At 38.9% G+C, this 23,318-nt stretch overlaps 1 protein-coding gene across 5 annotated transcripts in view; it reads right to left on the bottom strand.

The window, feature by feature from the left end:
- The window catches only part of LOC122550843 (F-BAR and double SH3 domains protein 2-like), a 229,516-nt gene that overhangs the window by 181,809 nt on the left and 24,389 nt on the right, over window positions 1-23,318 (bottom strand). For all 5 annotated transcript variants that reach the window (XM_043692169.1, XM_043692170.1, XM_043692172.1 and 2 more), the window contains exon 3: window positions 20,896-20,941. In XM_043692169.1, coding sequence (XP_043548104.1) covers window positions 20,896-20,941 — 46 coding nt within the window. The remainder of the gene's footprint in view (window positions 1-20,895; window positions 20,942-23,318) is intronic.

Raw genomic sequence — 23,318 nt, 5'->3', positions numbered from 1 at the left:
CATATCTGTGAATCACAAAAAGTTAGCATCCAAGTTTAGCTGGTAATGGGAAAGACAAATCAAATGATGGGTTTTATTACAAAGGAAATGGAGAATGGAAATGGGGTAACCTTGCTAAAACGATCAAGTCACTAGTCAGCTAGAATACTGTGACCATGTCATTACTTAGCTGAGACCAGGTGTTGAGAGACTGTTTTCTGAGGAGAGGTTAAGTAGGTTGGGCATGGACTTGTTGAAATTTAGTAAAATGAGAGGTGACCTTATTGGAACATATAAGATTCTAAGCAGACTTGGCAGGGTAGATGCAGAAAGATTGTTCACCCTTGGGTACCAGTCTAAGACCAGAGGGCATAATCTCAAAATACGGGATTCCACGTTTAGAACATGGAACATACGACAGTACAGGCCCTTCAGCCCTCAGTGTTGTGCTGACCTTTTACCCTGTTCTAAGATCAAACGAACCTAGATTACCCTATTCAAGGTTTGCAGTACAGGTGCTGGCTGTCATAGTTGTGGGTATGTTCACCGGGCTGCGAAGTTGATTTGCTGATGTTTCGTCTCCTGTCTGGATGACATTTTCAGTGCTTTGGAGCCTCCTGTGAAGTGCTGCTGCACTGTCACTTCTGGAAATTATTTGGTTCCGGATACAAGTTCCTGTTGTTCGTTTAGTGGCTGGTATATTGGGTCTAGGTCTATGCACTTGTTAATGGAGTCTGTGGCGGAGTGCTATGCTTCTAGAAATCCTCTGGCTGCCTTCCATTTGGCTTGTCCTATGATCATTGTGTTGTCCAGTCAAATTTGTGGTCCTTGTCACCTGTGTGTGGGGCTGCTGCAGACAGCCGGTCGTGGAATTTAGTGGCTAGTTGGAGCTCGTGGATGAGGATTACTAGTTGTCTACCTGTTTGTCCTATGTAGTCTTTCACGCAGTCTTTGCAGGGAATCTTGTAAATTACATTTAGCTTTACATAAGTGTAGAATGCTTTGGGATTTTCCTTAATCCTACCTGCCAAGGCTTTCTCTTCCACCCTTCCAGCTCTCCTCAGTCCATTCGACAGTTCATTCCTGGCTACCTTGTAACCCTCTCGAGCCCTGGTTGATCCTCATTTCCGTAAGGTTTCTTCCTCTGGACTAGATGTTTCACATCTCTTGTCATCAAAGGTTCCTTCACCCTACTAACCCTTCCTTGACTCAGTTGGACAAACTTATCTAGCACATGAACAACCTCCACATTTCTATCGTGCATTTCCCTGAGATTATCTGTTCCCAAATTAAGCTCCACAGGTCCTACCTAATAGCACTGTAATTCCCCCTCCCAATTAAATACTTTCTCATACCGTCAGCTCCGAACCCTTTCTAGCTCTATAGCAAAGGTCAGGGAATTGTGATCCCTATCACTGAAATGCTTTCCCACCGAGAGATCTGACACGTGACCTGGCTCATGGCCAAGCACCAAATCCAATATGGCCTCCCCTCTAATCAGCCTATCTACATATGGAGTCAGGAATTCTTCCTGGACACACCTGACCAAGTCTGCTCCATCTGCACGAAGGAGGTTCCAATCAATATTAAGGAAGTTGCAGTCTCCCATGACAACAATCCTCTTACTTCTGCACCTTTCCAAAATCTGCCTCCCAATCTGCTCTTCCATGTCTCTGTTGCTATTGGGAAATCTATAGAAAACTCCCAATAAAGTGACTGCTCCTTTTCTGTTTCTGACTTCCACCAATAATGACTTTGTAGGCAACCCTCCTCAACTACCTCCTTTTCTGCAGCTCTTATATTGTCCCTGAGTGGCAATGCCACTCCCCCACCTCTTACTTCCCTCCCAATTCCTTCTGAAGCACCTAAACCCCAGAACATCCAACAACCATTCCTGTCCCTGTGATATCTAAGTCTTCGTAATGGCCACAACATTGTAGCTCCAAGTACTGATACATACTGTAAGTTCATTACCTTTATTCTTGACATTTGTGTTAAAATAAATACACTTCAACCCATAACACTGATTGCAACTTTGCCCTATCAACTGCCTGTCCTTCTTAGAGAGTTGTGGAGGAATTTCTTCTCTCGAAGTGTAATGAATCTGTGCAATTCTTTACTTCAGTGAGCCGAGCCTTAGTCATGAAGTATATACAAGGCTGAGATAGTCAGATTTTTTAATTAAGAGGCAGTTAATAACTATAGGGAAAAGGCAGGAAAGTGGAGTTGAGGATCTTCAGATCTACAATAATCTTACTGAGTGGTGGAGTAGACCTGATGGGTTGAATGGCCCACTTCTGCTCCCACATCTTATGGCCTTAAAGAAGTTGTAAGACAATTTAAAATGAGCAGAAACCCACTAAAATTAGTTTTGATCATTTTCTTCATTACCCTTTCACCCAAGGAAATGGATACTCACTTTGGAAAAGTCCTTCTGGCCTTTGCCAACATTTTTGTCATACTTGGGCCAAAATTCGAGAATTTCCTCCCTAATGGCATTGTGCTTCAACCCACAGCAGGTGGACTGCAGCAGTTGAAGAAGGAAGCTTAGCACCATCTTCTCAAGGGTATCTAGGGATGGACAATAAATGCTGGCCGGCCAGTGTGCCCACATCCCACAAATTGGGGTGTGGGCCGAAGGGCTTGTTTCTACACTGTAAGTAAGTGGGCCACACGGTGGCACAATGGTTAGCACTGTTGCCTCACAGCGCCAGAGACCCGGGTTCAATTCCCGCCTCAGGCAACTGACTGTATGGAGTTTGCACATTCTCCCAGTGTCTGCGTGGGTTTCCTCTGGGTGCTCTGGTTTCCTCCCACAATCCAAAAAATGTGCAGGTTAGGCAAATTGGCCATGTTAAATTGCCCATAGTGTTAGGTGAAGGGGTAAATGTAGGGGAATGGGTTGGGTGGGTCACGCTTCAGCGGGTCGGTGTGGACTTGTTGGGCCGAAGGGCCTGTTTCCACACTGTAAGTAATCTAATCTAATGTAAGTAATCTAAAATTAAAGAATAAAAAAAGGACTATGATTTCTACATGCCATTAGAAGAGCACTTGACTGATTAAATAACACCTGGAAAGTGTGTTCATGTTAACCCTTTCAGGTATTACAATGTCGATTTAGCTGTCAGTTACCATCTTCAATATAGGTGAGGAGACAGAAGCAATGTAATTAATCCAGTTTTATCATGTCCTGTTTATTGAATGCTATGAACACAGTCAATACCTTCAGGCGCAATTAAGGCAAGTTAGAAATGTTTCTATTTTTATCAATGAGTTGTGATGTTTTTCAAGATATGACTCAATGTTGAACTTTTTTCTCACTGTGTACCACAGAATGCTTTTCTTTCTAAATTGAAAATCGAGAACTTTTCTCATATTCGTGCACAGATATTCTCGCCAAATTTCAACATTTCCTATGCAAAGTAAAACAATTCTGAAATACAAACATTGAAATTCACAATCTCACTATAACCCTCATTAATTTTAATTAATCACACTTACAAAGACAATCAAAACTCTAAGTCACAAAAAGCAGCATAGTATTAAACATCAGGACATCACAAACTCTGGAAATACCAATTCAGTTTACCCATCTCAAGCAAACAACCTGGAAGCATTTATTCCTCAGCGTTGAAAAGATACAAGTTCTAAGTATCACATTAATTGGGTAAGGGTAATACGTATAGCTGTATTGGGAAGAACATTCTCCCTCTTTCCCCAGCACCAGCACCAATACAAAACAAAGAGCTTGGGAAATGGGATTAGTGGTTCCATTGTATTGCATTCTGTGACTTATTTTTAAATAACCCACAACAGATAATAAACTGTTGTTTTAAACTCCGAGAATTTATCGTAGTCAGGATAAAATACACACCAAGTCCACATTTAGCACTGGCTGAATAACTTAGTGGCAAACTGGCAGATTACTGGGGCCTGAAATTTCATCAAATGTCATGAGATAGGTTTTGATGTAGTTTAATGCACTTGATCCAATTGGCACCATTTTCACGCGACCTGTCCCTTCCTCTAACCTCAGGCCACTCCCTGTATCCAGCCTTCTGATTTGTGGCCTCTGTGCAGCACTAATTACTGACGATAGGACTGGGGATCCCTCATCCAATCAGCCTCAGACCACTTGCTAGAAACAAACCTACCTTTGGGACCTATCCGAACACAACAGAGCCACCCATCCTAGTTCAGCTAGCTATAGGGAGCCTGCACTCCCATCCATTCCCTCTTCTCCATCTGGCCAACTAGGGGCCAGGCATAACCGAACCTTGAAGCCACACAGTGAGGCAGAAACCAGAACTGTAAGGCTCTCGCTGCAAACCACAGCTTGCAGAACATATGGAAACCAGCAAATTCCATCGAGATGAGATAGGTCATCATCCTCTGCTCCCCAAGCCCAGCCAAAACCTTTGTCCTGCCCCACTAACTGCAAGCCACAATCTACCAGAGCAGAATGTGAACACCCTGTCAGCTAGTGGTGGATCAGGAAGGCCAAAGTCCAATAGCCAGCCTAGAAGCGTGGGCTCGTTGGCAGAGTAAGGAAGGTAATGCAGCCCTCCAAAAGATGCTACATGGCAATTGCCAAGAACAATTGACAGACCCAATAGACAGTTCTGACTTTGATGAGCAAAACACCACCATCACCACTAACACCCTCCACTCCCAACCACAACACTAATAGCATTTAATTTTCAAGAATGGCTGTACTTCAAGCTTTGGTAATGATGAAACATATTATTTAAAATCACTGGAATTATAGAATGAACAGGTGCTTCAGCTCATCAACTCTGCACCAAAAATACTACTCTAAATCGACACTAATCTTAACTTTCCAGTACTTGGCCTATAGCCTTGATTCTAGCAATATTTCAAGTGCTCTTCCAAGTACTATTAAACATTGAGGTTTCCCACCTCAATTACCCTCCCAGGTCACATGTTCTAGATTCCCACAACCCTCTGGGTGAAAACTTTTGTCCTCATATCCCCTCAAAACTCCTACTTTCACCTTAAAGGTGTGCCCCCTTGTTATTGATCCTACGACTAAGGTGAAAAGCTGCCCTCTATTAACCCTGTCCATGCCCCTCAATCTCCACTCCTTAATCAGGTCCTGTCCTAGGCTCCTCTCTGCTCCAAAGAAAACAATCCAAGTTTATCCAGCCTCTCTTCATGATAAACTATTCTTATCCCACACGACATCCTGGTGAATTTTGTCTGCACTCTATCTAGTGCAATAACATCCTTCTCATAGAGCCTTGACCAGAAATGCAGGCAATACTACAACTGTGGCCTAACCAAAATCTTGTTCAGCTCCAAAATAATATTCTTATTCTTATAACCAATGCCATGACTAATAAGTTGGCAAAGGTAGCCTGGAGGCAGGGTTTGTTGAATGTATTAGAGACGGTTTCTTGGAGCAGTATGTCATGGAACCAACCAGGTAGCAAGCTGCTCTGGATTCGGTACTGTGTAACGAGCAGAGATTAACTGACAAAATCATAGTTAAGCATCTTCTATGGAGTAGTGACCACAGCATGATTGAATTTTAAATTCAGTTTAGGGGTAAGAATGTAGAGTCCCACAATAGTATTCTAGAATTAAACAAAGGAAATTATATAGCATGAGGCCAGATTTGGCCTGAGTAGATTGGGCAGGAAGGCTAAATGGTAAGACAGCAGATGAGCAGTGACAGGTGTTTAAGGTGCTACTCAATTCCCCAGCAATTAAAATATATCCCAGTGTGAAAGAAAGATGCTAGGGGGGGGGGGTAAAAAAAACCATCCATTGCTAAACAAAGAGGTCAACGACAATATAGAGTCAAAAACTAAGGTATGCCATATTGCAAAGGCAAGATGGAAGATTAAAACTTTCAAACGTAAAAAATTAATAAAAGGAGCTAAAGTAAATTACGAAAGAAAACTAGTACAAAATATCAAAAAGAATAGCAAAAGCTTCTATAGGTATATAGAAGGAAAGAGAGTCGCTAATGTGAATGTTGGTCCTTGGAAGATGAAACCAGAGAGCTAATAGTGGGGAACACTGAGATGGCAGAGATACTGAATCAATACTTTGCCTCAGTTTTCAAGGTGGTGGACAATAGTACCATTCATGTTCGAATGGGCAAGTCAGAGGCACTGGATAAGATAGAACTTAGAACAAACAACATCGATAGGGAAAAGGTACTAAGTAAACTCTTAGGATTGAGGACAGAAAAGTCCCCTGGCCCTGATGGGCTAAATACTAGGATATTAAAAGGAAGGGACAGTGGAGATAGTAAATCCATTGGTTACAATATTCCAAACCTTCCTGGACACAGGAAAGGTTCCAGTGGATTGGAAAATGGCCAGTATAATGCCCTTATTCAAAATGGGAAGGAGGCAAAATGTGGGAAATTACAGAGCATTTAGTTTAACATCTGTTGTTTGGAAAAATGTTAGAATCAATTATCAAGGAAGCAATATCAGGACATTTGGAAAATCCAAATGCTATCCATCAGCATGAAGGGCAAATCATGTTTGACTAATTTGCTAGAGTTCTTTGAAGATGTAACAAGCAAAATGGATCATCGGAATGCAGCGCATGTAATTTATCTGGACTTCTAGAAGGTATTTGATAAGATACCGCAAAAAAGGGTAATTCACAAGGTTGGATCATATGGAATCAGGGGTAATTTATTAGCCTGGATAGATGATGGACAGAAGACAGAGTCAAGATAATTTTTTTTTCCCCCGATTGGCAAAAGTAACTAGTGGGGTGCCACAGCATTCAGTCCTTGGATTCCAACTATTTACAATCTACATTAATGGCTTGGATACAGGGATAGAAGGCTCTATAGCCAAATTTGCAGACAACACAAAAATAGGAGGGATAGTAAATATGCAATGAGGAAATAAGAACCTTACAAATGGATATAGATAGGTTAGGAGAGTGGGCCAAAGTGTGGCAGATGGTGTTTAATGTGGGTAAGTGAGGGGTCATGTTTTCGGGTCAAAGAAATGGGAAGGTGACCTATTATTTTAATGGGGAGAGTCTACAGGTGCAGAGGGATCCAGGTGTACTGAAAACTAGCAGGCAGTTACAGCAGATAATAAAGAAAGCAAATGGAATATTGGTTTTTATAACTAAAGGAATAGATTATAGAAGTTAGGAGCTGTTGTTGCAACTATACTGTGTATTGGCAAGAACATGCCTGGAATATTATTGCAGTTTTGGTCCCCTTATTTGAGAAAAGATGTAGTGGCATTGCAGGCAGTTCAGAAGAGGTTCACTAGGTTGATCCCAGAAATAAGGGGTTTGTCATATGAAGACAGATTGAACAGTTTAGGCCTATACTCTCAGGAATGGAGAAGAATGAGGGGAGATCAAATTGAAGTATTCCAGGTGATAAAAGGTGTGGATAAAATAGATGTGAAATGGGGCATTTTAGGATGAAAGGTCATAGTCATAAGGGACAGCAAATTTAAAACAGTTGAGGAGGACCTATACTTCCCCCATCTATGGAATTCACTGTGGATGCTAGGACAGTTAGTACATTTAAAGAGGCGTTAGACAGATTTTTAATTACTAATGAGTTGAAGGGATATGGAAAGAAGGCAGGAAAATGGGCATGAGTAGCATATCAGCCACGATGGAATGGCAGATCAGACTCAACGTGCCGAATGGCTCAATTCTGCTCCTATATCTTATCAATCTACTGAATCTTATGAATAAAGGCAAGTGTCCCATATGCCTTCTTAAGCACCCCAAGATTCTTCTGAACTTCCTAGTGTCTTGCCATTCATTGAATACTCCCTTGTCTTGTTACATCTTCCAAAGTGCATCACCTGATGCTTATCAGGATTAAATTCCATCTGCCCGATCTGTGCTGAATTGACATCAACTGCAACAACAGAAAGATCATTAAAGGTTGGCTGTATGACCTAGTGTGTTTTTGTTTTGGTGGTGGGGGTGGGCAAAGGGGATTTTAAACTGAGAAATGCTTAAATGGATGCTGTAGAGGTGAAATATTCCTTGACTAATATCCTATTGTCAGATCGTTCAGGGTCTACTGAAACTCCCATCCTATCGGTACAGATGCACCTGGGAGCTTCAAATTTCAGGCTCATCCCTAAATTTAGTGGAAAATGGATACTGAAAATATTATACAACTCTCACTAGCTCATAATTCCCTTACTTACTCCTGGAAATATAAATTTTATCATGTTTGTGTTAAAAAGTCACATTTTTGAAAATATAAATGATTATATAAATAAATTCTTACTTCATTGGACAAGACTTGTTTAAAAGAAACCTTTTTCTAAGCAAAAAAAATTAAAGACTCCTAACCTTTAGAGTTGCTCATATTTAAAACAATACAACTAGTTGAGGTGCTGAAATTCTATGCCACATGCAAGTTCTACATACTCAAGATATACTGTTATGAAGGTGTAAAAGTGTACTATATCTTTAAGAAAGTTAAAAGCTAGCAGAACGACCTGACAGCATTAAGTGCTCTGAACAAGATATAATGTAACCTTTTGATCCAGCAGCTAGTGTAGCTAGTTGCCTGGAGACAAAAACAAATCTGAATTAGGTCAATCAGTTTAAACTAGACCCCATATATAAAAAAAACAAACTCCAAACAAGTCTGAATTTAGTATATTGACAATATTAAAACCAATGACACAATCCAATGCTTTGAGGCATAAAACCGAAACAAAAACCGAACAGTTGAGAGAGAACTGCCAAGCCACCAACATCTGCAGACTGCCCAGAAAATTAGCTCTCTTAAAAAGGTGCATTTACTTAGCAACTACCTGCAAAAGAGAAACCCTAAGAAGAAGAAAATCTACAGAGGAAGATTTGACAGCTGCCTGGTTTTGAAATTTGAATTTTGGTAAATCTTAATCGGGGGGTTTTATCAGACTAGTATTATAGGAGGAAAAGTAAATGATAGGCTAGAAGAAGGAGTTGCAAATAGTTAATTATTCTTGGTTATACTTTAAGAAATAAAGTTGTTAATTTTTGCTTTAACTAGCTTTTGGCTTCTTGAATTTTCACAGATTACCGCACGGGATAAATCTTTTTTGTGTTGCTGGTTCTAAATTAACAGAGGGGACTTACCCCGTGTCGCAACATTTTATCAATTTATACCATTGTGTATTGTTATGAAAACTTCTATGTACATGAATTTCTCTTCAATACAAAAGGTGAATCAAACACCAGTCAACTTGGCTCAGTAAATAGCATATATGCCGGTATTAGAAGACTGCCAAAATTTAAAGTAGACTGGCATTCGCTAGCAGTAACGAGGCAGTGGTGTACTGTGAAGATAAATGGTATTCCTTTGTAACAAGGTGTTAAACAATGATTCTGTTTACCTGTTTGACTTGATGTTAAGATTCCAGGGATTTTCTTTTGAAAGATCAAGGTATCTCAGAATCTGATGTGCAATTCTCCAAGTAGTAAACACTGGCAGATGGTTCAATAGAGTGGCATTTGTATTCTCACAATAGATTATCTATACTTCAAAAAGTAAGTGGTTGTGAAACATCAGGACAGTTTATCATTTTCAACAAGGTGCATTTTAAATGCAAATAATCTCAATCTTAATATAGAAATCCACAATTATTCACAGAAATCGGGTCAGGTGCAGTAAACTACATCAGAATGAATCACGTGACACTCAACGGGATTTCAGGCCCCAATAACCTGTCAACATTCAAACAAAATAAATGCTAAATAGAGCAATGTTAACTGAGGACTTCCTGTATATTTTATCCTGGCCATAACAAATGCTACCACATACTTCATGTGAACATAACCAAGTCATTCAAACAGCTCAGCAGCAAACACCAATTAAATTAGAATGGCTCAAGCACAGAATAAGAGATCCAATTGCCAAAATTACAAAACAGCTTCACAAGATTGAATTTGTTACCCAGATTCTTTGAAATCTGAAACATATTTTGCTAGGGTGTTACATTACAAAAATTAAATTTTCAGCACATTAACAAAAAGTAGTTGGCTCAACTACAGCAGTGAAGGCCAGTGGTGTCAGAAATGCAGTAAATCCAAGCTGTTGTCTTGTGACTTGTTTCATCAGCTCTGGATCTCTGACAGTTTCCACAATCATGAACAAAAATATAAATGAACATCAGCACTATATGTAAGATACATCTACACAAGCACCAGTGCCTTTTACAAACAGATTAACCTTTTAGAAGCACTCTGTTACTTATCTCCCTAGGTATAAAATAATCATTGAAGGCTTTAGTAAATTATGACCAAAGATCTGTGAATGTTCTTTCACCTTAAATGCTCTCAACCAGAGGCTAATCATGCAACAACAAAGCCAAGAGTAGCAGATGCCAGGGTCACTTCAATTCTATTGATGCACACATGAATAATGAGGTTAACTTGGGAATATGTGCCTCAAAAGCACTTCTACAATTCTGGGAACTGTCCTATTGTATACTAGATTTATTTTACAGTACTGCTATCAATGTAGCTCCAAGTTAAAAATCATGGACCAGGACTGTGGAACAGAGGTCCTGAAGAAGGGCTTATGCCCAAAACGTCGATTCTCCTGTTCCTTGGATGCTGCCTGACCTGCTGCCCTTTTCCAGCAACATATTTTCAGCAGAAAATCAGCCATGTTCTGGATAGAGATCAAGGGCCGTTCTGGAAGTTTTCTGATCAACGTAACATCTGGAGAATTATTCATTTTCAAAGTATCACTCAGACTGTCAACTGAATCTTAGAACTAGCATTAAAGTGTGCCTTACTAATCAATATAATGCCAGAGTTTCAAGTGTTAAAAATGATTGTTTGTTTCAGTAAATATATACATGAACTACAATGAGCTTATTAAATGTAGCTAAATGGCTCATCATACCAAAGTCTGTATCTAATAAATGATTTGCAGTGATAACATATGTTCTAATCCACAAAGAATTATGAACTTGCTTTGAAAAAAAATTCATTCATGGAATGCAAGTGTCACTGTTTAGGCCAGCATTTATTATCCATTTCTAATTGCCTAGAAGGCAGTTAAGTGTCAACCACATTGCAATGGAGTTGTATTAGGTAAGGAAGGCATATTTTCTTTCCTATAAAGCATTTGTGAACCAGATGTGATTTTACAACACCATTAGGTCAGCTTTTTATTCCAGATTCTATCACTCTGCGATTCAAGCCCAGTGTCCCAGAACATTAGCCTGAGGTTTTAGAATACTTGTCCAGTGACATTACAACTTTGCCATCACTTCCTCTGATTTTAAAAAAACTCTCACACAGATTCTGGACCAAATAATTCCAACTTCTGTAAATCAGTTATAATATTTTCTAAAAATATAAAATAGATGCATAATTTTCATGAGGTTATTTTGCTACTGTGCTACCGTTCAGATGCTGAGCCGTATTCACTGAATGCAGCCTTTTCCGACCTTCTCAAATTTGAAGCAGGATTTACTTCAGACTAGTGTTTTCCTGGTTAAACCCACAGACGGAAGTTATAAAAACACTGTGTACCAGCACCACAGCCCTTATTTCTCCAAACATTAATGGCATTTTATTATCCATTATGCAAGAATGCTATTCTGGGCCATGCGCCAACTGACAAAGTATACACAATCTTTCCCTTACCAAAGTGCAACTTAGTTACTGCTGTATCGCAGCCATTAAAAATGTATCATCTGACATATGAAACTAGGAATGCAAAATTACAATCTGCACATTTTCTAGAAAGAAAGCAGTTTTTTTAAAGACAAGGAATGAAATAAAATAGAGCACTAAAAAATTGAACACCCTCCCCCCCCATCCATGAATCTTATAAGCTATTATCCCAAGCTTTCTCCCAGGGCCACATCATTTGCTCTGGTATGTGAAAGTCAGTATAGCAAAACATCATAGATTTAGAAACAACAGATATAGAATCATTGCAAGGTGTTCCAGTTTAACGCAACAGCAAAGGACGACATCAGTGACTTACATTCAAGTTATAATAAAACACAAGTACATATTTGCAAAAGACCAGATTCTTAGTTTTCTGAAACTGTAAAGTGAATAAATCAAAACCTCAAAAGCTGTTTTCAACACAAGTTATTTTACCTGAGTGTACTATACAATCTTCCAAAGCTTTCTTTGGAGGAAAGGGGAATAGAATAGGTTGAGAAGAAGGATGATACCCAAGAAGCAGAATGCTCACAATTGTACAACTGTTTAATCAGTTTTCTACTAGCACAATGCAAACTTAAATATTTTTGAAGGATGAACTTTATTTTAAAATTGATTTTCTAGTTAGTACATTTTCAGCTTATTGGGAAATTATTAAAAAAGGGGAAATATGTTAGGTTGCTAAGAGCAACAGTTAAGTCATACTTAATTGAGCAGCAAACACAAGATGGGAAAATATTTCCTGTTATAACCACTGATACTTTCCAAATAACTCAAATGTGATGAATGGTCATTTAGGAAGTTCCCACTGTTTGTAAAATTGAACCCCAGCTTGTGGAAAGAGTAAACAAGCAGCGAAAATTGATGCAATTCTCTCCTCAGCATACTAAACAACACATAACTGCCTTCTTTTGACTTTCAGTAATCAGATCAACAGTTTTTAAAAAACAAACTGGAGCCTTATGGATGTAAACATGGGTATCTGCACAAACCTGTAAGGAATAGCTTCCACAATGTTGGCAATGCCGTACAAAGATAAAAAACTAGAGAGATTAGGTAAAATTCTTATTCAGTATCTATTTGATCATCTGTTTGTTGCTTCCAGGAGCACAAAAGAAAGACAGGTGGGAAACTTAATCGAGTGACAGGCCAAAATTCAGAATCCCAACAGCAGGATGAATGTTTGAAATAAGTTCGCCAAACTTTAAAAGTGGACTAAGCTTCCAGATGGCAAGAAGTGCGAAGTCTTTTCTGCATGTATTTGCATCTTATGAATGCTCATTAAAATGCCAGCTCACCAGAATTAAAGTCATCGCTCCATTAAGTTCACAATAATTAATTGAGAGATTGAGGCTGGAACATCGTGGGCATAAATGTACAGGAATAGGCCAAGGCTAAAAGTCCATCTGTCTGGAGGAGAGGTGCCTGATGAGAAAGGAAAGGAAGTGACCAGAATGTTTAGCTGTAGGCATCCAGTTCAAGGACTTGAGTAATGCTCTGTTCTTCAGGCAATGAAGAACTGTCTATAAATTCTTTAGACATGATGACATGATCTTTGATTTGAGAGTAAGCATCAGAGCTAAACAACTTCCTGCAGCCCAGCTTCTAGATTTGCTATTTTATCTACATGTATATAATTACCAAACTAATCTCACCATGGTGAGAAAGTCCTTCTGCCTAAAGTAGACTACAAAGTGGAAGTTTTCTGCCCATAGTGTACAATGAGCATGAGCATGTAAGAGAATGTGCAAGAGCATGTAAAACAAGGGTCAAACAAAAAATTACGAGGATCAAATCAAAATCTCTCACCTTTTCGAGATGTTATTACACACCTCTACAGCAGGTGAGCCTCCCAGTTCAGGGTAGGGACACTACCACTGCACCACAGGAGGCCCCCCCCCTACTATTAGGCTAGCCCATTGACATTACCACTACATGGTTATCACCAACCACTCTCGTACCTTATGACAAATTGAATTTAATAATGTAACATGGCTTCCCAATGTAAACTGCTATTGATACATTTTAGTTGGCATTAAATTACATAAATGGAAATAGTCGTTTTTGACATACAAGGCAACTTTAATTTATATGCTCCGAACCTTCACCATTTTAGTCATCAAAGACAAGGAAAAACAAATGTTTTTTCTATAGGTGGCAAAGATGATTAGCCAGGGCACTGTCAAGTTGACCAGTCTATGATCTGATAGCTTGTAGACATACCATATACCAGGTTGCAACACTAATTATCTAATAGATATCCAAAAATAATTCTCTCCTTTTCTAATCGCAATTTGTGCTGATTTCTAACAATTCCAGACCTATTCAATCCCTTCCTATTTAATTATACTTTTCCCTGACACTTGCCAGCAGGAATTATTAAGCACTACAACTGCTTTTCTCCTTAAGACCAAGGTTTTACAATTATAGAAAATTACCTTTAAATAAATGTCAATTTAATTTCTATGCTTGTTTGATCATATTTGCCTCTTTTGCATCATTTATGTCTCATTTTACTACTTCACCTCCATTTGAATTGTGATAGGAGTCATTGCATTATGAGGGAAGAGCTATAAGGCAGCAGAATTCATTACCCCCAAAGTAATCCAAATGGTTTCCTTCTCTGTACAACCCCCAGCTTAAGAAGCAGGAAAAATCGACGTTTCGGGCAAAAGCCCTTCATCAGGAATATTCCTGATGAAGGGTTTTTGCCTGAAACATCGATTTTCTGCTCCTCAGTTGCTGCCTGACCTGCTGTGCTTTTCCAGCACCACTCTAATCTAGATTCTGGTTACCAGCATCTGCAGTCCTTGTTTTTACCCCGGCTTAAGAATCCTATTCGGGGAAAAAGTGATTCTTTGTTCAATAACAATTCGACAAGTATATAGAACATTACAGTGCAGTGCAGGCTCTTTGGCCCTCGATGTTGCGCCACCCTGTGAAAGCCCATCTAACCTACACTATTCCATTCTCGTCCATATGCCTATCAAATAACCATTTAAATGCCCGTAAATTTGGCGAGTCTACAACTGTTACAGGCAATGTGTTCTACGCCCCTACTACTCTGAGTAAAGAAACTTACCTCTGATATCTGTCCTATATGTATCACTTCTCAATTTTAAGCTATGTCCCCTCTTGCTATCCATCACCACAGTCGGAGAAAGGCTCTCATTGTCCACTAATCTAACCTTCTATCTTATATGGCTCAATTAAGTCAGGCTCAACCTTCTCTCCAACAAGAACAGCCTCAAGTTGCCTCAGCCTTTCCTCGTAAGACCTTCCCTCCATACCAGGCAACATTCTACTAAATCTCCTCTGAATCCTTTCCAAAGTTTCCACATCCTTCCTATAATGCGGTGACCAGAACTGCACAAAACACTCCAAATGCGGTCGCACCAGAGATTTGTACAGCTGCAGCATGACCTCATGGTTCCGAAACTCAACCCCTCGACTAATAAAAGCTAACACACTATGTGTTCTTGACAGCCCTATCAACCTGGGTGGCAACTTTGAGGGATCTATGTACATGGACACAGAGATCTCTCTGCTCATCTACACTACTAAGAATCTTACCTTTTGGTTATGTTGGTGTTGGACTGGCGTGTACAAAGTTAAAAATCTCACAATACCAGGTTAAAGTCCAAAAGATTTATTTGGAAACACTAGCTTTCAGAGCGCTGCTCCTTCACCAGGTGGACAACCACTCTGCATTTCTGTTACTCCTTTCAAAGTGAATTACCTCACACTTTTCTGCATTAAACTCCATTTGCCACCTCTCATCCCAGCTCTGCAGCTTATCTATGTCGCTCTGTAACCATTAGCATCTTTTGGCATTATCCAGAACTCCACTGACCCCAGTGTCATCCGCAAATTTACTGACCCATCCTTCTATGCCCTCATTCAGTCATTAATAAAAAAGAAACAGCAGTGGACCTAAAACAGTTCCTTGCAGTACACCACTAGTAACTGAAATCCAGGATGAACATTTCCCATCAACCACCTCCCACTGTCTTCTTTCAGCTAGCCAATTTCTGATCCAAACTACTAAACTGCCCTCAATCCCATGCCTCCGTATTTTGTGTGGTAGCCTACCATGGGGAACCTTATCCATATACACATCAACCACTTTACCCTTATCCACCTGTTTGGTCATCTTCTCAAAAGAACTCAATAAGATTTGTGAGGCATGACCTACCCTTCACGAAACCATGAACATATAGTGGTATATAGTGATAGAAAATAAAAAATTCCATATTTTCTCATGTCACAATAAATCAACAGCATTAAATTCACCTCAATTTTAGATCTTGTAAATAATGGGTGTGAGTGAATATATACAGTAATGGAATACTACCAAAAATATAGTACAACCTTGATGTTAAGTGTACAGAGCAAACTGATTACCAAAGACAATTTGAGGCAGAAGGAATGAAAATGAATAATTACAGTACTACAATAAATGCTTTAGATCAAAACTACTAGTCAGTACATATAAAATTATTAGAGACAAAAATTCTTGTAGATGTAAGCCTTAAATATCATTTAAGATAAAATTTGGATGGATAAAGAAATACTATTAAGAAACTTATTACAACTGACAATAGCTTCTATTGTTAGAGTACCTTTGATGTCAAACAAATCTCAAGTCTTGACTTAGTTGTGTCATCAAGGTTAGATTTAAGGCACATCTTAAAATTGGAGTGAGGTTGATAAATGGTGTGGGAAGGGTATTCCACAGCGGGAACTTCAAGGTTATTATACATCAGTTCTGGGCCATTTTACAGCAGCAATGATAGTTTATAGAGAACTTCAAAAGACAGTTTCCTCTATTACAACACAAATTAATAGCCGACAACAACTACTCAGTTAAATGTTTGAATTTAGAACATACTGAAGAACTCTACTGCCTTGCAATAATTATGTTAACTTTTTATTCATAAATTTTGTACAATCACTTCTGCAGTCCTGCCGGTGTTACTCGAACTACCCAGTGAGATCATTGCCTACAAACTCTTCCTGCTCCTAATCAGGTCTGTGCAGCCATATAACATTTCTTTGTATATCTGCTCTTACCATAATGTTTCACACTGTTGCAGCATGGTATAACAACACACAAAAATAAAAAGCACACATTCACCCTGAATCTCTGCATTTAATACTCAGGTTAAAGTTAATGTTCAGTTATGGTTAAGCTGATCTCTGCAATTAAATCTATTCTAACATGTCATTTCAGGGGTTTTGTGATACATAATGAATATTTTGTATAGAGACTTCTCAAGATTCAAATTCTCCTGAATATCTTTTTAAGAAATACTTACTTGCAAATACCATTAACATTACTTTATTTACATAGTATTTTTCTTCTTTACTGATTGGTGCTACGACTGCCATGTGATCCCCCACAGTATCCCCTTCAGATAACAAAGTTGAATGGAAACAAAATATATGACACACCTTTATTGGTTAAGGTGACAAGGTTATGTTTTTGAACTATAATGGGAGGTGACAAGGTTATGCTTTTGAACTATAATGGGAGTTACAAAGTGGTAAGCAGGTTTTCAGCCTGCTTTAATGTGCCACAAGTCTCAATTGTGAGACTATGAAGACAGTTTATACACTGTACTGATAAAGGGTTTAAATAACACTGGAAACACCGATTCATTAATTCTGCATGAAGTTCATTTGTCATGAATACATATAACATAATCATTACAAACCATATTAAAAAAGGAGAGACAAGTTAGTCTATCATTTGTAGTTGACAGTAACTCCCTACAGTCATAAACATATAGCCCTAAGTATGCACTTACATTAAAATGGATTATCAATTGGGGAAAAAAACCGCAGAAGGTACTAGGAGGTTTCAACACAATATTGAAAATGTCCCTTGTTACAAACACATAAATCTATAACATTTGTGAAGTAAAAACAATTTATGTTCCCTTACAAAACTTTTCCCTCAAGAACTAAATAATTATATCTGGGCTAGAATTCTCTGAAATATTATTTTGTCACCTTGACACACAAAGGTCACTCAGCACACATCTTATGGTGGCTCAGTGGTTAGCACTGCTACCTCACAGGAAAGGGACCTAGCCTGCATGGGTTTCCTCAGAGTGCTCTGTTTTCCTCCCACAGTCCAAAGATGTGTAAATTAGGTGGATTAGAAATGGGAAATGCAGGATTACAAGATTGGGTAGGTATGTGGGTCTTTGTGGGATGCTTCGAGGTTTAGTGTGGACTCGAAGGGCCTAGTGGCCTGCTTCAACATGGGTGGGATTCTACATATTTGTAAAGAAATAGACATGTGCCCCATTTCAACATGTCTGGCTACGGTGACATGAAAAGCAGGGTTAGCACAAACAAAATTGGCTGGCATGCTGATAATTTCATGCTCAAGCTACCAGTGCCAAAAGAAAGATCCAAGGATCAGAAGGTATGAAAACTTGAAGCTTTAACATTCAGAACTAGTATTTTGGTAAAATAAGAATATTCAGAAGTTGTTCATCTCTGCAACATTTCTTTCTGAAACAAAAATGAACTTTGAAGGAAGCACTTATGAGGAGGCAGGGGGTGGGATTTAAGTGTGAGGAGATTGTCTGCAGAGTTCAATAAGTCCTGCAGGAGTATAGGCTTCCCTTTAAATAATCTGAAATTTATTTTTTATAATGTACCTTAAGTCACACAGACCCCTTTTATTGAAAGATTTCATATAAACACTTGTTCAACATTAATGAAGTGCTCTTACTGTAAGCCATTTGTACTATTTCTAATACTATCCATTATTTTTAACTGATTGATTCAACAGAATCTTAAATTGAAGCAGCTTATGTGTGATGTAGACATTATAGAATAATTACTGCGGTCAACTACATTTGAACTTAAAATATTGTAACAGCAAAACATGGGCACAATTTCTAACACTGATGCACTACTTTATAAACAATTACCTTGAACACTGTTACCAGTACTCTATTACTTGGTGACGTGTCACATCTGCTGCATCGTGCTGGTTTAGGTTACTGATAATAGCTTATTGCCAAGCAAAGTCATAAAACAGAGAAACTTCAGATCCTTGTAAAATTAATAGGCACTCCAAATATTACTTGGCAGTTACAGCAGTAGTCCATATCAAGCTTCCCTCATAATAGGCAAATGCAACATAACCAAACTGAGCAAATCAGGGCATAAGTTAAAATTGGGGTGGACATTTTAGATTTAGAATCTTCACCCTACTCATCACCTGCTTTGGAGTCCAACACTGGTTACGATTGCACTTGCGGTCGCTGCAAGTAAACTATAATCCCTACAATCCACAACTTTGCTTAGTCAAAGTTTATTTCTGCTGATCCAGCTAAATAAATCCTGACAGTTCTCCACTTTCTAGTAACTGTCAATAATTGAAATAAAGCTCGTGTAAAATTCTGCTCATAGTTGAACATTTACTTGCAATTCAATGGCGTTACTATCACTGAATCCTCACTAACATCCTGAGGATTACCACTGACCAGAAATTGAACTGGACCAGCCAAAAAAACCCTCTCTCCAAGAGCAGGTCAGAGGCTACGAATATTGTAGTGACTAACCTATTTCCAGAGTCTCCAAATCCTGTCCATAAGCTACAGAGCTTAAGTCAGGAGTGTGATGGAATATTCCCCATTTGCCTGGACGACTGCAGCTCCAACAACACAAAGCAGCCCACCTCACTGGCACCACATCTCGTCCCTCTACCAACAATGCTCAGTAATACCAGTATGTACAATCTGTGCACTGCAGAAATTCAGCAAGACTCCACCACTTCCATCAAGAACAACAAGGGAAGCAAATGAATGGGAATACCACCACTTGTAATTTCTTCTCCAAGCATGAACCACCTTCACTTGGAAATATATTGCCATTCACTCAGAGTTGATGGATCAAAATCCTGGAATTCCCTCCCTAATAGAATTGTACATCTACCTACAACTGCAGTGGCTGCTGTAGTGTAGCACAATACTGTATTACTGTATTATAGCACTTCCTGACAACTTCTGTTCAATTATGGGCACAGCCAATTCATGCTAAATGCATAGACTATAGATTTGCCAGTTAAAAATATGACATTAACTCACTCAGCTAATCTTCCAAGCTGATGAATCTCTAAATAAAACAAGAGGTTTTTGCTGTCATAATCTAGATGGGGTAAACTACAATAAAAACTTGCTAATAAGATGACTTGGCTACAAATTGCCCCCCTATTATTTTGGGAGATTACACTTGCTTGAAGGTATACAACATATTGAATTTTATGTCTTTATCATATCAACTTAGCAACACAGTCAATCTCAGTTAAATGCATTTAAAGTAAGCTCTATTTTTCATTATTTCTGCCCCATTAAAAAGACAATCTTATCAAGATATATTGACTACATATTTACAGAAAGAGAATAGCTTCATAGAAGTGCTAATTGAAATCATTATGCAGGATACTGGATAAGTAAACTTCTCAAGAATGTAAACATTTGATAAAAACAGCTAACTTTTAAGCTTTTTCTTGGATTGAAGAAGAATGCAGTCACCAACACAGGCACTGTCTACTGATCCCTAGGATGACAGAGATTTGTTCCACAATGCAAGGCTGCATAATTGGACACACATTTGAGAGTTTAAGAGAATGAGAGGCAATCTCATTAAGGCATCCAATATTTAATGCTTTCCTCTGGTTGGGGAACATAAAACACTGGGACATAATCTCAGGACAAGAGGCTGACCTATTAGGACTGAGGGGCAGTGACATTTCTTTGCTTGAACGATTGTGAATTTTTGAAATTCTCCACCCCAAAGGACTATATAGTTTGTGGATGCTTTATTGTTATGTTCACTCTTAATAGTGAAAATAAATTCCTATGGTGAATACTTGTACCATTAGGACTAGTTTTATATTAGATACTTTATGTTTGCTAAGGGAAATTTACTAAATTGTGGTAAATGCATTTAACCCATATTGAGAAATTATTAAATGCCAAGAGGGTATGGCTTTATTAGTTAGCCCGTTCTGATTAAGAGTCACTAAACTCAAAACATTAACTCTGTCCTCTCCCAACAGCTGGTGCCAGACCTGCTGAATTTCACCAATTTCCGTTTTTATTTTAAAGTAATAACTTAATTCATTTTCATTTCCCTCAAGGGCCCCTTCCAAAGGGAGTTAGTTCAATAATGGATTCTGCTGTTTCACAATAATTGAGCCTTAAAGAGAGGAATTCACTCACACCTTACCTGAGCATAGTCCTTCTCAATTGCAATCCTCTTCTGACTGAAGGTCCTAGAAGACAAGAAACAAAGGTAAGTCAATTGGGAAAAGTACTAACACATAAACAATATATTTACAACGATATACAAAGATGTAAATAAAGTATCTGAGATATAGTGGAATCAAAATGTTAACTGTTCCTCTCCACAAATGCTGTCAGACCTGCTGAGTTCCTTCAGCACTTTTATTTTCTTAAATAAAAACACTCTATTGATCATTAACAATGCCTAATTGAATGACTATGTTACAATGAAATACACAAAGCCGAGATGATTGTAAAAATAGTAGATCTTAAAAGTATTATTTGAAACTCAAGATTAATATGGAGTTTCATAGAGTACGGAATCAGATCTTTCAGTCCAACTCACGCATGCTGACCAGACATCCCAATCTGACTGATCCCATTTGCCAGCACTTGCCCATATCCCTCTAAATCCTTCCTAATCATATACCCATCCAGATACCTTTTCAATGTTGTAATTGTACATCCTCCACCACTTCCTCTGGCAGCTCATTCCATACACGCTCTGCAAGAAAAAGTTTTCCCTCAGGTTGCTTTTAAATCTTTCCCCTCTCACCTTAAACCTAAACCCTCTTGTTTTGGACTCCCCAACCTGGCAAAAAGACCTTGGCTATTCACCCATCCATGCTCCTCAATTTTATAGACCTCTACAAAGGTCACCCCTCCACCTCCAATGCTCCAGGGAAAAAGATCCCAGCCTTTCCAGCCTCTCCCTATAATCAAACCTACCAGAATGTTGTCAGGACTGGAAAATATTTCCTACACCCTCTCAAGTTTAACAAAATCCTTCCTACAGAAGGGAAACTTTTAGAATACAGAATTGTATTCTAAAAGTGGCCTTCTCACGCAAAAAGCCTGATCAGTCCTAGCCTTTCCAAATACATGTAAATCCTATCCCTCAGAATCCCCTCCAACAACTCACCCACTATTGATGTAAAATGCACTGGCCTATGGTTCCCTATCTTTCCTTATAGCCTTTCTTTGAAAATGGAACATTAGCCAACCTTCCGGCACTTTACCTGTGGCTGTTGATGATATAAGTATCTCAGCAAAGGGCCCGGCAATCTTTTCCCTAGATTCCCACAATATTCTAAATGAGAGACATATGACAAGGAGGAAACAGATGTCTCTCGGGCTGGAGGCTACAACATCATTTAAATGATCCGTAGATTAAACCTTCAATAGGATTCAATCATCAACAGGATTTTCTTAAACCTGATTGACAAGTTAAACCTTTGATTCTCATCACTTAAGTTACACCGAGCATTTATCGCATTCTGTTTTCCTTTGTGGAAATAATTTAATGCGTCTAAGGATACAGCAAGCTATAAGAGAAATAAGCATTTCTGTGGTTAGTGATACTTTTGGCAGACCTGTGAAGATAGTTCTTTGAAAGTGGAGTTGCAGGTGGACAGGATAGTTAATGTGGTATTAAGTATGCTTGCCTTTACTGGCCAGTGCATTGAGTATAGGTGTTGGGAGGACATGTTATAACTGTACAGGACATTGGTTAGATCACTATTGGAATACAGCATGCAATTCAGGTCTTCCTGCTAGCGGAAGGACATGCAAAACATGAAAGGGTTCAGAGAAGATTTACAAGGATGTTGCCAGGATTGGAGGGTTTGAGCTATAGGGAGAGGCTTAATGGTTGGGGGTATTTTCCTTGGAGTATCGGAGGCTGAGGGATGGCCTTATAGAGATTTATAAAATCATGACGGGCGTGAATCAAGTAAATAGACAAAGTATTTGCCCCAGGTTGGGAGGAGTCATCCCAAACTAGGCATAGGTTTAAGGTGAGAGGGGAAAAGTTTCAAAGGGACATTAGAGACAAACATTTTCACACAAAGTGGTGCATGTATGGAATGAGCTGCCAGAGGTGGTGATGGGAGTTGTGGCACAACTGCAACATTTCAAGGAGGATATATCAACAGGAAGGGTTCAAAGGGATATGGGCCAAATGGAACTAGCTATCTGGTGGCATTTAAAGCTCTATTAAAAAGACGATCTTATCAAGATATTTTGACTACATATTACAGAATTGGACCGAAGGGCCTGTACAGCTACTCTGTACAGCACTATGACTCAGTGTAGCAAAGAATCGTATAATGGTAGCACGGTTTCTCATGCATTTGCCAAATTGTGGAGGAGCTGAAGATGTTTCATAGATAACCACATTACTCATTTTTATGACAGGCAAAACATCTTTTAGCTCAATGGCACTGTCCAATTAGGGGCAACACGTGTGCATAAAAAGCTGGCTTCACCTGCTACTCAAACTTTTAGGGGACCTTACTTTTGTGGGGCAATCGGAGGTATAGTGGACACATTATTTCTACCATAAAATGGATAATGTGGTATAAAATT

This window comes from Chiloscyllium plagiosum, chromosome 6 (genome assembly GCF_004010195.1).
Source record: "Chiloscyllium plagiosum isolate BGI_BamShark_2017 chromosome 6, ASM401019v2, whole genome shotgun sequence".
Taxonomy (NCBI): domain Eukaryota; kingdom Metazoa; phylum Chordata; class Chondrichthyes; order Orectolobiformes; family Hemiscylliidae; genus Chiloscyllium; species Chiloscyllium plagiosum.
Note: the sequence above shows the minus strand (reverse complement) of the source record. Positions and strands in the feature narration are given on the sequence as shown.